This window comes from Anguilla anguilla, chromosome 3 (genome assembly GCF_013347855.1).
Source record: "Anguilla anguilla isolate fAngAng1 chromosome 3, fAngAng1.pri, whole genome shotgun sequence".
Taxonomy (NCBI): Eukaryota; Metazoa; Chordata; class Actinopteri; order Anguilliformes; family Anguillidae; genus Anguilla; species Anguilla anguilla.
Window position 1 is genome coordinate 24,052,206 of NC_049203.1, and position 16,373 is coordinate 24,068,578.

Consider the following 16,373-nt stretch of genomic DNA (forward strand, 5'->3'; position numbering starts at 1 on the left):
TAGCTATAGAAATCCTAACGTGCCATGTAGTTGTCCAAGCCTTCCGCTCGGGAGTAGATTACTTTGAAGTCGAGCATGTCTCAAGGCGGTTTTCGTTCTATAGACTAGATAAGAAACACTTTGAATTTGACATGGTGCGTTTTAAAAATATAAATTAGACGGGGATTTTTTTATTTAGTCATCACAAGACCATGCTTATTGGCAAGTTTATTTTGTATATTTCTTATGACCCATTCATGTAATGCCTTTGTTCGGTCTTATATAATTTCACACGTTGATCAGTTCCTTAATTTAAATGCGAATTACGCTGCAGATGTATCAATTGCCGTACAAATTAAGCATTCCCTCCTACATATAGCACATGATATGTTTCATAGTTTAAAGTTTATCTTGTATAATTGAATACGCCTCTTTCTTGGTGCTGTGAATCAATTGGCCAAGAAATTGACCCTGTAGCCTAAGACGTATTCGTTTGCACACTGTAGCTGCATCCTTCAGTAATGCTATCTGAGGTACAGGCACATGAAACGATACGACTAACATTTTCATACCCTATCCACTTTTATTAAAGTTTTCCATTGATAATGTTTTCATGAGTATTTATCATGGACACCAAAGAACAGTTTTTTTTTTCTTTCCATCAAAAGTAACAATACCATTATACACCTCGACGAGTCGACACATTGACCCAAAACACTGGGCATGCGAGAGTACGTTTCCACATTAACACGCTAAGCCATGCAAGACATGAATGTCAGTTGTACAGTCCACAAATATAAGAATCACTAGATGTCACCAAAACCAGTATTAATAACCTTTGGTACATGCAATTTTAGGAAAACGTTACACCACTAAATTAATTACAACTTTCAAAATGCATATTTTGTACTTTCATGACCACCAATGCCATTATATACAAGTCTGTCAGGGACACCCCCGTCAATTTTACATATTTGGGGTCTCAAATGAAAAATTAGTATTCTTAGCCTATAACGATGATTTTTAAATTTGTTTTGTATAATATATTATTATTATTATTTTAAATACAGCACAAAATCATTTGTAATTTAGCCCACATTTAGAGGAACGAAGCCTGCTGTGTTGACCTTGATACGCTCCCATTTACCTTTGCTTTCTTATCAGTAACCTATGAAGACATTGGATCATGCGAGTTGTGAATGTTACATTTTTTTAGATATCATTTTTCATACCTCTTACCTGTAATATGTTCACAATAGTTTTGAATTAGTTAATAATTAAATTAAAAATAATAAGATGAAATATTATCATTATTGTGTCAGTTTGTATGTGAGGAGCTATATGTATTCATAGCAACGTTAAAGTTGCACTATCCCAAAAGATGGTAAACGTTCTTATCGTGCTTGAGAAATTGATGGATCAATCTGATTGAAGACTGATAGTGGATAGTGATGAGATAAAACATAAGACCAAGTCATCCTATCATCCAGTCAGTTATGATTGAATAGTGTCAGAGGCCAGGACAGCATTAATATGAACGCGAAGTATATTTGTGTGTTCACTGTCAAGGTTGATTTGTGCGGAATGTTCATATTCATATAACGTTATGATATGCCATGGCTTTTGCCGGCTTCTGATGTTCAGTAGTCATCGTTTTCATAAATCGTCAATCGTCAACCAGAGATGCTTTCCATGCCTCGGATATTTATTTATTTATTTATTTATTTATTTATTTATTTTAGTGATGGTAGATTTCAATTGTTGTTGTCCTTTACAATTTGATTTCTCGAGAATTGTTTCCTGTTCCCTTTCAGGACTTACTGATATCCTTATATTTTCCGTGAACTTGCCGCATTTTCTGCAATTGGTGCAATATTTTAGCAACATTTGCCTTTGCATTTTCTATGTCAATATTAAATCATTGTCTTTGGGTCCGAGTTCCTGAAAGCTTCCTCCGCTTCCGAGTCCGACGTCGGAACATCACTGAACGGGCCGTGAGGATGGTTCGGCCCTGCTTTTCCTTGACACACGTACCATTCATTGAGATTGGCAACCGGAGGCGAGAGACTTGCAGAATGGCACCTGTGAGTCTCGGAGATTGGGGAGAGGGTGTCTCTGTGAGCCGTCGACGAGTGGTATGACTCTGTGTTCGCACAAGGGGGTGGGGGGAATTTGCAGTGAACTTTCATGTGTTTCCTCAAGGAACTGGGGTGTGTGTAAGACTTGTCACAGCCTCTTACTTTGCAGTAGTAAGGTTTGTCACTCGTATGGACGTGAGAGTGCTTCTTCCTGTCACTACTGTTTGCGAATTTCCTGTCACACCCTTCAAATTCACACTTAAATGGCTTCTCTCCTAGGAAAAAAATGAAAAAATTAAAAATGGGGGGGGGGAGTAGGACAGTTAGATATGTGTACAAGTTAAGTATTCAGTCTCCACTCATGCAAAAACCAAACATAGATAGATAGATATATTACAAATTATTTTTTTTGAGGGACAGATAGATAACACATGAATTGATTAATAATAAATATGTTACATTAAACAATACGCAGGGAATGCATTTGAGTATATATTTTAAAAGATACAAGACAACCCATCTAACCTCAAAATAGGAAAAATAAACCCGAAGTAGTCTACACGGATGGCAAAAGTAAAGAGAACAGTAGCAAAAGTGCTATCTATCCAGGCTTCTATTGCAAGTCTAAAGTTGTACCTTCGGTCTTACATTACCGAAGGTACAACATTACCAGTATAAACGACATATTAAATTTGTGCTTTTGAGCTATACAATGCTAATACAGTCCTGCGTGAGTTAAAATCTCTGTTTTTATTCAAAAAGCATTATACTTTTCAATCGTCTGAATCAAATGAATGGTAGCCTGATAAGCACTATCATATTTCAGTTGTCGTTTCGAATTACAGGTGAGGTTATTTCAATTTCGCACTAAAATTTTTGCCTGCCATAATTTTGATCCACTACACAATTTACATTCAGCCTCCGCCCCCTCACGTAAATGGTATGTTGTTGCAGCCAGTATTGTTCCGTGTGTGCTTCACGTCATTTTCGTCAGCGATTCTCCTTTTCCTACAGCAGACATAGCTTACTGTATGTGACACTTAAAATATAATGTTAATATGTAATGTAATCTCCCGACTGTTTCAGTAGATAACAGATTAACCGCCCTTCATAGCATCCTGTTTTAGTAGGCATACGAACCTTTCAACACGTTGAACAATACTTTGATTGTGAACCTATTGGTGGCTATTTCAAAGTGCACCGCCAGCTAGAACTTTTTTGACATCACGAGAAAGCACGCATGTTCAAAATTATGAATGTTGTTGGCATATAAAGTTAAGTAAGCACCTTTCGTGAGATATCCTTTCAGTGGATATTTTCTGAAATCTAAAACACACATGCGAGCACACACGCACATTTGGGATGGAAAATGAAAAGCTTTTAAGCGTTGGATGGCCTGATAGCGTGAACTTGCCCCTGTAAGGGTGCAGTAAAAGCAATAAATAAATACATAAAATCAAAAGATTAAACAACACACAGATAGTTGTCCAGAAAATGAATCTAATCTAAAATGAAGGTAAAATAAGTAACTAATTTAGGTTTAATTTATATTAGGATAATGAAACCTGTACTACATGACACGGGAAGACAATGGAACAATAATGAATACGATGTGCGTTGAAGCTTGTACAATGCCCAAGTATTTTGTATCTCGCCATCTTCCTGAATGCGTGGCTTAGGCTACGTTATTTATCAACTGCCTCGTGTTTTGTTGCGTGGTCTGCACTTGATAGCACTTTTTAACTAACCTGTGTGCGTCCTCTTGTGGATCTTGAGGTTTTCCGAACGAGCGAATACTTTTCCGCAACCAGGGAAAGGACACGGGAATGGTTTTTCTCCAGTGTGAACTCGTATGTGATTTATCAGTTTGTACTTTGCCTTAAAAGCTTTGCCGTCTCGCGGACATTCCTCCCAAAAACAAACATGACTGCTCTGCTCCGGTCCCCCAACGTGCGCTACGGTAACGTGGTTAACCAAATCATGCATGGTGCTGAAAGTTTTGTTGCATGGCTTCTTTGAAGGTTTTTCCTGGTCAATCCATTTGCAGATTAACTCTTGTTTGATGGGCTGTCTCATGTACTTCAAAAACGCCCCTGTGGCTGCATGAGGAGTCGAAGCAACATTCCCATTTAAGTTCATGGAGTTGTAGCCGAACAGAGAAGGTCCGTAGTGTTCGGGCCTGTGACCGAAATGTTCTGGCCTGCCATAAATGTCCCCCGGAAAACTCAGGTGCAGCTGCCCGTTCAGAGCACTATGCGAGTGGGAACCTGAGGCGACTTGATCTTGAAGTCCCGGAAAAAGTGAATGGGTACCACCTTCTGCGTGCCCGTAAGCACCTGTTGGAGAAAGAAACGTGCCATGTCGACGAGAAGAGGAGGCGGAACTATGCCGATCGCCAAGCGTGTGCATAGCAGAGGCTGAAAGATCTCTCGTGAGAACGTAGTCTCTGCTGGTGGTGTAACCTAGGTGGGGGTGAGCCGCGGGGAAACTAAATGTTTTCTCAGAAGTGGTGAAAGATACCGCGGTATGGGCTTCGGGGTGGCTTTGAGTGTGTTGAGATGTACTAAGTTTTGGAGCATTTGTCTGTGCCATGTGCTCGGGTCCAAATGGAGTGAGTGCCACTCCGGGGTCGCTGCCCGTGTCCCCCGGGTGGAGTCGGGCATAGTTGGAGTGAGGGTGATGTCCCCCTATCCCCAGGAGGCCTGTCATATTCTGATGAGGAAGGGTTTGAGCTGCTGCCAAATCTGCTAATCTTAGCGTCGGGTGCCTCTTGTTCAAAGGCGTCTCCATACGCACAAAGTCAAGCCCATCCACATTCACTGTGTTTTCCCCTGCACATTAAAAAAATATCTATATGTAGCCGTATTTAACTTTTTTTCCCGCTTCTAACATTGCTTTCTCGCTTTCTCACTCCGTCCTGAACCGAACGACAGAACATACAACAGTTGGAAGACGCAGTGGGGAACACGATTTAGAAATGGCACTGCGAGTATTGGACGGAGTTCGATGAATGGCAGCGAAAGGAAGGAGGCGATTGGCTATCTCTCAACGCAAAAGGCACAGCGGGAATCCGCCCCCTCACTCCCTTTATCACTGCTGTCTCCAAAAGTTATAATCTCAAAGTTAGCAACAAATATGTTTATACGTTTATTTGGCACACACCCATAAGGATAAAATAAAATAATTTTACCGAAACAGCTGTTTGCTTTATTACAATTTTGTTATCTTATAATTCCTGACACTTTTCAGTATTTTTTGTAATTGTGTTCGTGCGCGCGCTTGTGTGTGTGTGTGCGTGTGCGTGCGTGCGTGTGTGAAAGGGGGGGCACGTGTGTCTTTGTCTTTGAAAATCTATTTCAAACGGTTACAGGGAGTAAATTTAAGATGCTGAGGCCTCGTGTACATTTTACATTAGCATTATTTACGCTTTTAATCCTACACAGAGTGGGCATTCTCCATGTCGATAGATGTGTAGGTATTTTCTCTGCGCCGTTGGAAATACAGATTAAATTCAGTTACATTTGCTTATATAATGACATAGTATGCCATGCCATGTCTATGTTACTATTTGGGAACGTCTTGAAATTTATAGGCTAGAATAAAAAATAAAAAGATGTCGAAGTGATATTATTGCGCTTTATTATTACGCTTAACGTGCAATGCATATGCTTTTGGCATCGGTTACGCCCCAGAAGCTTTAATTTGATGAACTATGTGAAATGATCAGTTTATAATGTTAATAATTAGTATAATGTTTATCTGAAGTTACTTGAACCATAGGCCTCCATTAATTTCCACATTAAATCTTGTTCTTCCTTAATTTGGTTTGGCCCCCTTAATTTTAATGTCAACATGAAGCACTTTTACGAACGCATTCTTAAGTTTTAACTACCGAGAAGGGTGTGTACAAAAAGGTGCAAACGAAAATTCAATATTTGTGAGTCTCTCGCATTAAAACTTCATTTTTTGCTCTTTAATTGTACTCTCCATGTAATACATGATCTTGTTTATTATGCATGTTCATTTTATTAATTGAAACCTGAAGGGGGCTGTTCCACGTCACACAGAACTTTAGTTTAATACTTAGATTAGCCTACATATTCAGGGCACTTATTTTTAGGCAAGACACGCGATATTAATATTCTAATTAATACTGAACCACGGTTCTGGAAAATTAGCGAAGCATGATGGAAGTGAGGAAATCTTTCAGCACCATAAAGCGCTGAATCAAAATTTTCTGAGAGCACCTGCCCGGTGAGGATTTATTTGGATTGTTTGTAATGGGCTATGCCTACTGTAGAAACATGATTGATTGGACTGGCATATATAATTAAACGAATTAATCGGTGTTTTACATTTAATTTATATTTCAGTATATATGTATTGAGGACAGGAATGCACAAATGTAAATAGGCAGTGGCGCGTATAAGTCAGTGTATTCACTTGCACCGTTTTACTCAAGGATGGAAAAGGATTTCAATAAACCTGGATACTGCTGTGCTTTATGGTACCAGGACAACCTTCAGGATCCATGATAAACTCAGCATGATGCATTTCTGTCATCGATTTAATGTCTTAACTTAAAGGCCCCTTTCACTCACCATCACAGCAGACTATATACATATCAACAAGAAAATAGACACTTAAATTTTTTCTTAGTACTGAATCCTAACCTTCAAACTTCAACGTATTCATACACAGCACTGGTAGCGTTCCAAGTACGTTCTGCCACAACATATGTCACCAGTATGTACGCACGACCGAATGAATGAAAGAATAACAATGTATAGTACCACGTACACCTCATTGTGTGTGTCATTTGAATCATAAAGTGACAAAAAACACACACTTAAATATGCCCCATAGTTGAAAGTTCGTAATGACGATGTACACAATAAATTAATAATAAACACACTCGAATTATCTACCTAGTGAGTTTCATGCAAGTGCAAGTATTGTGTTTGGATTCAGGACTCTGGCAAACAAATCTAAGGAAACATCCAAATTTGGGGATTATATGTAATCGATGCACTGCTGTCGTTTTGGACATCATTTCCCATAACATCACACTTGAATCGAGAAGAACTTGCTTCATTTTTGTAATGTTTAAGTAGTGTTTCTATCAAATACTTAAACAGGTCACAATGCTTAATCAGTTGCTAATCACTCTGTAAATTGTGTTACATTCTTAATAACTGCATCTACTCAGAACAATGATTCAATGTATGTATGTATGTATGCATGTATGTGTGTTCCCGATCCCTATTTAAAACGTGTTCTCTCGCTCTCTCTCTCTCTCTCTCTCTCTCTCTCTCTCTCTCTCTCTCTCTCTCTCTGCTTCCATGTAAAAATGTGTGTGCGTGTGTGTGTGCGTGTGTGGGCGCGCGCGCGTATCTTGTTTCTAGTGTCTGGGTGCGTGTATGAGAGGAAGCTACATGCTCATTCACACCTCAAACGCTTTATGCCGTAACGTAGCTACAACTGTCAGCGAGTAGTGATTTTTAAAACTATTCCCTTCGCGTATGTATCTTGTATTTTGTGAAAGTCGCCCTGGATAAGAACGGCTGCGAATAATGCCATGTATTCGTCAGACCTGAGAACGAAAAATGCGGCATAGTGTAATTCAACAGACATATAGGCCTATAATAACTTGGAGCGGATGTAAATGTTTCTTTGAATCATAATAGTCTGTTATTTGCTCTTAATCGTGACTGCGCATTTTTGAAGATCGCCGGTATTGAAATATGGTTAGAGCAACACTTCCTAAAATAGTTGAATATCTATATGCACTTGCGTGAATACTACAGGTATGTTTGTGTGCAAAATAGTGAGCATAATAACTAGTAATGTCTTATTTTAAAATAAGTACTTTCACTAGTTCCTTGTCGGTAGCAGCCAATTGAAATTGCAATCTGCCGTAATGAACAGCTGGCGGGTTGCTTTCTTTCTTTCCCATAAACCCCCCCCCCCCCCCCCCCCCCCCCCCCCCCCCCCCCCCCCCCCCCCCCCCCCCCCCCCCCCCCCCCCCCCCCGGCTCCCGCCCGCTCCCGCCAACACCCAGTGACAAGGGGCAGGGGTTTTGTGGTTTTCTGCAGAAATGAAGCACATCTTAAAGGGGTCGGGGGGACGTGGCTTTGAACTTGGATCAGCCCCTACGATTCCTGCAGAGAGAGTAGAAATGGAGTCTAAAAAGAATGGTACATAACTGGAATGCAGGGCTTGGAGTCTGGAGAGACAGAATTCAAAAGTTTTACATGCAGTTGCCTCTTCATTATTGTTTACTGGTTGGAGGGACTGGAGGCTACAGAGTGGAGTGAAAGTTTGGTCTGATGGGACAGGACACTGTTAGAATCCCTTTAAAGTGTAAGTAAACTGCAATAATAACACATTGTTCGGTTTTTCATTGAGCTTCTTGGGATTTTAAGGAAAAGCACCGCCATTAAACGTGGCATTTACTTTAGAAAGGTTCTCGTGAATGTGTGGCAACCAGATTGCATGCGCAACGGTGCGTCGTTTAACTGAACGTTCCAAGCCTTCAAATGAATTAAAATAAATCTAACATAACTTTTCATTTGCTGACGTGTGAGACTCCATAATTGATTCGTTTATAAGGTAAGGGTTACTGAATAAGATGTAGCCCACTATCCAAACAGTGGAATTACGTGTTTTAAGATTTCAAAACAAGCACTTTTAACTTACTGAAAGTTAGCGTGCGTTATTTACTAATCCTAGTGTGCGAGCCTCCATGGGCTCTTGCGCGCGAGTGAGTGCAGAAGGGAATGTGTATTTTTGTCATAATATTGCACTGGTTAAAAGAATAATAGCCTAAGCAGGAGTGTTATAATCAAGAAACATACTGAGATATTGGGAAAATTAGACACCACAAGACTATTTTTTTCAACGAAGCAAACTCAGTAAAAATGTTCGAAATTAATTTTACACTTGTATGTGTATTAGCACGACCAAAACAGGAGCGTTTCAAATTAACAAATCAGTGTATGCACATAATACATAGCTAGCATGCTTTTTGTCACACTAATTAACATCAATATGTATGTCATAAGAAACAATTAAACACCTTCCATTGCAATGCAATATCATTAACGGTCACGTTTAATATTCATTCTAAGTAAGATTTTTTTAAAATGAATTAGGCCTACTACATTTTATATTGGGCATTCAGTGGATTGAAATGGGTGGATACTTAAAAGTACATGTAACCGCACAAACGAGTTTATTTCCGCATATATTTCATAGTTTCAGTAGTTTAATTAAAATGCAGCCTGTTTACCAAGTCATTCTACTATTTAGTAAATTATTTCACGTATGTGAATGTGTACATCGATTTAATTGATGGAAACTATGTTCATTAAATACAAAAGTTTAGCCAGATTGCGCTCCAATATAAAGACCAGCGAACTTGCTTTATCTATAAAATCAAAGATCATAACCAAAAGTATGTTGTTTATCTCTTTCCAGAGAATCCTTTTTGGGAAAAGGGGGGGGAAAAGTAGGCGGTAATTGTCAAGGGGAAATGCGAACGACTATAAGTAGCGAAATGGATACCCGTGATTGGTGGTTTACCTGGGATTGATGAGGTGTAGTGACCAATGAGACTGTGGCGCGTGAATGACCGGTCTTCAGTTAAAGGGGCGTAAGATCAGAAATTGCCATTCCACTGAGGAACAGACCCTCTGTGATACGCAGAAAACGAAAGATAAATACCCATATAGGATCAGCAGTATACGATGCACCAAGACGCTGTGTGAAGAAAATCTAGTCAGGGGGTTTACATATTGCTGTTTTGTGAAAAGGAACCAGCGTAACTTCTCCGATATTGCTGGGAAAGCCGCCGGAATGATTCCATATCTTTTAATGGGGATTGTAAGTTAACTGCGAGACCGTGTAAGTGGTTGCTACGACAAGTGATTGATTGTGTTTTTCTGTCAGAGGATCGTCACTTCGAATTTATCCCAATGTGGGATTTTGTTCTTTCGGAATGCTTGACTTCCATAAAAGGCAATACATTATATATTTAATCTTTTTACGTACGGTTAAATGTGACTTGCTGGTACGCATATAGTTGGTTTGAACATAACCCTAATTCATTGAGAAACAATGTTACTGGACGCTGGTCACCAGTTCCCTGGTTTGGGGGTTGGTACATTTGCCAGGCACCATTCATCAAGCGAAATGCAAGACAGAGACTTGAGTTTAACACAGAATACCTTTGTCGATTCAGCGCATATGGGCGCGTTTAAACTGAACCACGATCTCTCTCCCGGACAGAGCTCTGCCTTTACCTCTCAAGCAGCTGGTTATCCCGCTGCGGCTTTGGGTGCGCATGCAGCTCATGTCACGTCGTACGCTAGTTCGCCTTTCAACTCTACCCGGGACTTTCTCTTTCGCAGCCGCAGCTTCGGCGAATCCTCTCCAACCAGCAGCCAACATTCCATATTCGGCCCCACAGCGGGCTCTCTGCATCACTCCCACACAGACGGCCAAGGCCACTTATTGTTCCCAGGAATCCACGACCAACATGGATCCCACGGCTCTCCAAATGTTTTAAATGGACAAATGCGACTGGGACTACCGGGTGAAGTGTTCGGGCGACCGGATCAATATCACCAGGTATCCAGTCCCAGGACCGACCCCTACTCTGCAGCCCAACTTCACAATCAGTATAGCTCCATGAACATGGGTATGAACATGGCAGCCCATCACCACCCTGGTGCCTTCTTCCGCTACATGCGACAGCAGTGCATTAAACAGGAGTTGATCTGCAAGTGGATCGACCAGGAACAGCTCAGCAACCCGAAGAAAAGTTGTAATAAAACTTTCAGCACCATGCACGAGCTGGTCACCCACGTCTCTGTGGAGCACGTAGGGGGACCAGAGCAGAGCAACCACATCTGCTTCTGGGAAGAGTGTCCGCGAGAGAGTAAACCCTTTAAAGCGAAATATAAACTGGTCAATCACATTAGGGTGCACACGGGAGAAAAACCATTTCCCTGCCCGTTCCCTGGATGTGGGAAGGTTTTCGCACGATCGGAAAACCTGAAGATCCACAAGCGAACGCATACAGGTAATTTCAGACTTTGTTAATGTATTTTTTTTTCTCGCAGTAGGCTACCCTGGATGGTATGGCGGCAGCTGCTGTAGTTTTGTCTGGAAAGATCTGATTTTATTGAGCTCTGGCCCATGCACGCAGGCCTTTCTCATGCATTTAGGATGAAACGAGGTAGCGTAAGAATGTAGCAATAACTGTCAAGTAGTTTTTTAATTTTACTTTCACAAAATAGGTAAAACGTGGAGTGATTGGTGTTCCAAATGTTGAAACAATACAATCTTTAGTAAATGTCCTTTGGACATGGAATGTATGAAACGGATTACAGCCATATCGGTGTAGTGCGGAATAAGTGCAATATTATAAATACATAGTAATTAATTAGGAAAAAAATGTATTATGTAATATGTCAAAGACAATTTCTGGTTATCATGAATTATAGTAGATACATCATACCTGAGTTGCTGAATGATAACTGGTTATTGTGTGATATTCGTTTGCTTGGATGCTTGTAAATACATTTACATACATTTACTTGCAAGAAAACGTGATTAAATAAATGAATTCTTCATTATAAAAATGCAAATAAAGCCTTGAATCTGACTGTTCAGAAACAATGTGCTTCCATATATTAATTCCACACACACAGACCCAATAATATTGTTGTTTCTGATTATTCCTTATTTAAGGCATTCGGAATATAGCCTTATTCCATTGGTAGTCGGTGTTAAACAGGCTGATTCAAACATTTACCTTGTCAGTACAGGATTTTGCACGTGTAATCCTCTCAAAAATGAAGTACGCTGCAATGTTTCCCAAAATGGTATGCCTCATTTTAGGAAGTGCAATATAGCTGTGGCACAACATAGATATTTAGCGAAGAAAATGCTTTTCGTTGTTCGGCCATGTTTAATTCCCTTTTGCAACATTTATATTTTGCTTCTACTTCAAGTCACAGAAAGCTTGAGTTGTGAGTCACGTGCGTTAATCCGGAAAACTCACTGGTGTGTCTGGAAAACCTTTTCCTTGGGAACTCGTTCTTTGAAATCACACCATGTTTAAACGGAGTATGAATCATTGTGCTTTAGAATATTTATTTACATTACAGTATTCAGTGCTTTTTAAGCATTTTGAATAGTATTATGTTCGCGTTGCAATCAGTGCCTTGTATGTCTTTTAAACATGCCATGACCCGGTTAGCACGTCACAAATGCTTTATTTTTATTTTTTTGTAACGGTTGATGCTGCTCATCAAAACATAATTCAAGATTATTTGCCATAATAGGCCTTTATTAGACTAATTTGCTTCCTTTGATTTTTCTACAGGAGAGAAACCGTTCCAGTGTGAGTTCGAGGGCTGCGACAGGCGCTTTGCAAATAGCAGTGACCGAAAGAAGCACATGCACGTTCACACTTCTGACAAACCATATCTGTGCAAAATGTGCGACAAGTCATACACTCACCCCAGTTCCCTCAGGAAGCACATGAAAGTAAGTATGACATGGCGGGCTGGATAAATGGTTAAATAGGGAGTAAACTGTGTGTGTGTGTGTGTGAGAGAGAGAGAGAGATAGAGAGGGAGAGAGAGAGAGTGTGTGTTTTCAGAGTAATAATGAATTTTTTGTCTTATGTGTTCGTTTCAGGTTCACGAATCCTCCGCTCCCGGGTCCGAGTCCTCACCCGCAGGCAGCTCTGGCTATGAATCCGCGACGCCCCCAGGCTTGGTGTCTCCGTCTACTGAAACCCAAAGTACCAACAACTTGTCTCCCGCGTCAGCGGTTCACAGTAACAACGGACACAACAGCCTAACTTCCAATTTTAGTGAGTGGTATGTTTAGGACAGAATCTTCGGAATCTAAAAGAAAATCACTGAACAGAAGAAGATAAAATAAAGGATACCAGATCATCGAAGACGTGTCCGAAGACATCCACCTCTGCAGTCGTAACATTTGTCTATTCTACATCAGGATATTTCTTTGTGCATACAATAACAAGATGGTCACAAATGTATTTAAAATTTGTAAATAATAAATACTTACTTGCCCTCTTTTTCGTGGTTGTATTTTTCTGTATTTGACGTAGTCTATAAGTGTTCTTTCAGTGGTAGCTGTTCATGAAACAGGCCTTTAGTGCACATGTTGTGATGCGTCTGTATTATACAGTTCAATATTGTGATCCCAATACGGCAACTTGATTGTAAAACAACTATAAACAGGAAACTGTGCCAAAGTTAACACAACGTAAACAGACAGAATACTTTCTCGTGAATGTAATTTTCGTTTGCTGGGTTTAACTCGTGACGTTTTGTGCTTTGCAAGCTTCGATTGTTAAATATTTTGGGAAAAAATGTGGAAAAAATAAACACGTGCCGGTAATTTTCGGTAATTATTGAATCCTTTTGTAAATATCAGCAGTCATATTTATCTATGTGTAATTAAATTAAAGTATTTACTTTCCACAGATACAACAATATTTATAAAGAATGTTTCTTTACTAGAAATGTGTACAATTATGAGCCAAACATGAACAGTTGTTAAATGTGTTTCTGTCCAAAATTAAGAGACTTCATGCCATTCTTGTATCGAGTTTCAAGAACTGCTGAATATAGAAATATAATAAAAAGTGATGAAAAAGTAAATCTTTTCCTTCTGCGTGAGCCCTGACTATTTTAAGCTGGCGTGTGCGTGCATGCGTGTGTGTATGCGTTCATGCGTGTGTGTGCGTTTGTGTGTGTGTGTGTGTGTGTGTGGGCGCGCGCGCGTGTGTAAAATAAGAAACGAATGATCAGTGAATAACTATTTCATGTTACACTTTAAGGATTGTAAGCCATTCCCAAAAGTGTCCGTTGCAAATAGACTATTTTATCTGCAGCCTTCATCATGTGCGCAGTTAGCGGGTAGGCCTACTGCTCACGGGAAGAGCTGATTTTATTTATTTATTTATTTATTTATTTATTTATTTATTTATTTATTTATTTATCCAAAATAAGGAGGACAAAGGAAACGGCGACCACGTCCTGAGAGCAGCCGGCAGACTGAAAAAAAAGAAAAAGAAAAAACCGTTTGCTAGACAACTAGTGGCCTATCCATTCCGCGATTGTGAAATCATAGTATCACTAAATATATCCCGGGAACCACCACAGGTAACTTTCCAATGATTTAGAAGGGTTTTAGATGTGAAATATAAATTAGGCTTACTGAAATTTAGTTTTTTTTTTTGTTTTTTTTTTTTTTTCACAACAAACATGCCGTAATGCGCCGTATTTTCCTCTTTACTTTAAGGTGTGTCCCTTGAAGAAACCTGTCGCGGAAAGCTAATCGGCTGCTCACAGGGATTTATTGTAACCGAATCTACGGCGGTAGCGAATGCCTAGCGTCAAACTTGAAGCTTGAAATCCTGCTAAATAGAAGCGTGTTTTGAGGATCCGTATAGCCCTCCATACCCCTCCTCCACCCACATACTAAATAGAGCTTTAGGCTGAGCAGCCATGAACTTGAACTTGACGCACTTTTGAAAGGCGGGGAAGCAGCCCTGAATACATATGTGAAAGTAAAGAAAGGGAACCTAATTAAGTCCATTAAGTCACATTTATAATAAACTTGTCAGAACATATATTCATTTCTTTATTTATTTACCCGTTTATAAATTGATTTTTTTTTCTCCAGACATTATTCGGGGAAAGTAACACAAGCTATGCACTTAAGCTATTCCATGTCGTCTACAACCTATTATTAGAAATGCAATTGACTATGAGAACCGCCCTACCAAAAATAAAGACCTGAGAGACAAATAACATTCTAAATCAGTTGAGTTTCTCACTGAAACACTATCATGATGAGCATTTTATGTGTAGCCTATGAATCAATAAACCTGCACCCACATCGACTCTTTTTGGACAAGTTTAGACATCCCTGGTTTCGAGATTACTGGAGGCTGCATGCAGTTTGTTCGTTGGTAAAATATTCAGAAATTACGCCTGTGTTGACAAATTATAAATACTAAAATGTGTGTCTTTAATCTCAAGGAATCAGTTCAAATTTAATAAAATTGGCAGAGATCAGCAGCAACTTATACAAGTTTGAAACTACTTGTCTGATTGTGTTCAGTGTGTATTAATTTAACATGGAAATGAATGCAATTGCACAGTGAGCGCATTTACAGCTTTTTGACAAGTTCCATTTTAAACTTTCAAACTTCAGATCTGCATTTCCTCAGTTTTTCCAATTATGGCGTCCTATAATAATTGAAGACTGAAAGAATGGGCGGGAGATGCTTGTTTGGTTATATCGCATAGCCCCTTGGAGTTACAGGCCTAGCACTAGCCTAGCGGTCGCTTTCCAAATAATTATGAGTCTTCAAGTTGTACATTTATTAGCTTAATACATAATTTTCATTTTGTTTAGTCCATTATACTGCTTTATATATTTTTAAAATATATTTTTTATCGCAACCATGCGTCTTATGTGTTAACCTGTTCGGACGCAGACGTGACTAGTATAGAACCAAAGATCAGTGAAAGACGTCGATTAATTTTCGGCGGACGCTGCTGGGGTATTGAACCGTAATGCCCATGGAAAAAAAAAGTTTCATTACACTATGCTTCATGTTTAATTAAAGATACATTGAGACTGGATATTAATGTTTATAGACAATGTCAAATTAATCCAAAGAGATTAATTAGATGCATGAAAGTAATTGATATAGGCATAGTTGGGCTGCCAGAATGAATGAATGAGTGAACAAACAAATAAATAAATAAATAAATAAAAAGGTTTTCCTTTCTAAGAAAGTTGAAAGCTTTGTAATTCCTCTATCAACTGCAGATTCGTCCAACGCTTTTTTTTTCTTCAGTGAACTGCCTGCTAGAAGAAGGTTTATTCACAAATAATAGCACATCGAAAGATAGAAATCCCATTTAGTTCTAGATTTCGTATATTTAACAGACCTGCTTATTTTAGGCTACACACATTGCTTACGTTACATACATTATGTACAGTTGGGTTTCTATTCAATCATTAAAGGTTACAACACGTGCCTAATCAACAGTACGGTCAAGCTGTGCTCTTAACACTTGATTGGACATACTCTCTTTTTTTATAGGACGTTCAGAGTATTCCTGAATATTATATATAACATTAGTTAGCTAGCAGAAGCAAAAGAAACATAAGCCTGCCTGTGGTTGTTATAGCCTACCCAGCGCCCACCATTTATACATGTGTCTGCGACATAATAAGTGTTTGCAAGGACTT

At 39.4% G+C, this 16,373-nt stretch overlaps 2 protein-coding genes across 5 annotated transcripts; one reads left to right on the forward strand and one right to left on the reverse strand.

Annotated features, from left to right (window-relative positions):
• Positions 1-988: 988 nt before the first annotated feature.
• Positions 989-4,987, reverse strand: LOC118222655 (zinc finger protein ZIC 5-like). 2 transcript variants are annotated; one of them, XM_035408400.1, is made up of 3 exons: positions 3,806-4,987; positions 2,220-2,332; positions 989-2,122 (listed from the first exon to the last, which is right to left on the reverse strand). In XM_035408400.1, the coding sequence occupies exons 1-3, from the start codon at positions 4,845-4,847 to the stop codon at positions 1,898-1,900; spliced, it is 1,380 nt and encodes a 459-aa protein (XP_035264291.1). In that variant the 5' UTR covers positions 4,848-4,987; the 3' UTR covers positions 989-1,897. The 2 variants fall into 2 exon arrangements, with proteins under 2 accessions (XP_035264291.1, XP_035264290.1); XM_035408399.1 differs by having other exon boundaries at positions 989-2,332.
• A 3,175-nt stretch (positions 4,988-8,162) lies between these two features.
• Positions 8,163-13,762, forward strand: LOC118222573 (zinc finger protein ZIC 2-B-like). Of its 3 annotated transcripts, none has more exons than XM_035408258.1 (4): positions 8,163-8,420; positions 10,469-11,142; positions 12,451-12,614; positions 12,768-13,762. In XM_035408258.1, exons 2-4 carry the CDS (start codon positions 10,635-10,637, stop codon positions 12,960-12,962), a joined length of 867 nt encoding a protein of 288 aa, XP_035264149.1. In that variant the 5' UTR covers positions 8,163-8,420; positions 10,469-10,634; the 3' UTR covers positions 12,963-13,762. The 3 variants fall into 3 exon arrangements, with proteins under 3 accessions (XP_035264149.1, XP_035264147.1, XP_035264146.1); XM_035408256.1 differs by lacking the exon at positions 8,163-8,420 and adding an exon at positions 9,603-9,962; XM_035408255.1 differs by lacking the exon at positions 8,163-8,420 and having other exon boundaries at positions 9,605-11,142.
• The last annotated feature ends 2,611 nt before the right edge of the window (positions 13,763-16,373 follow it).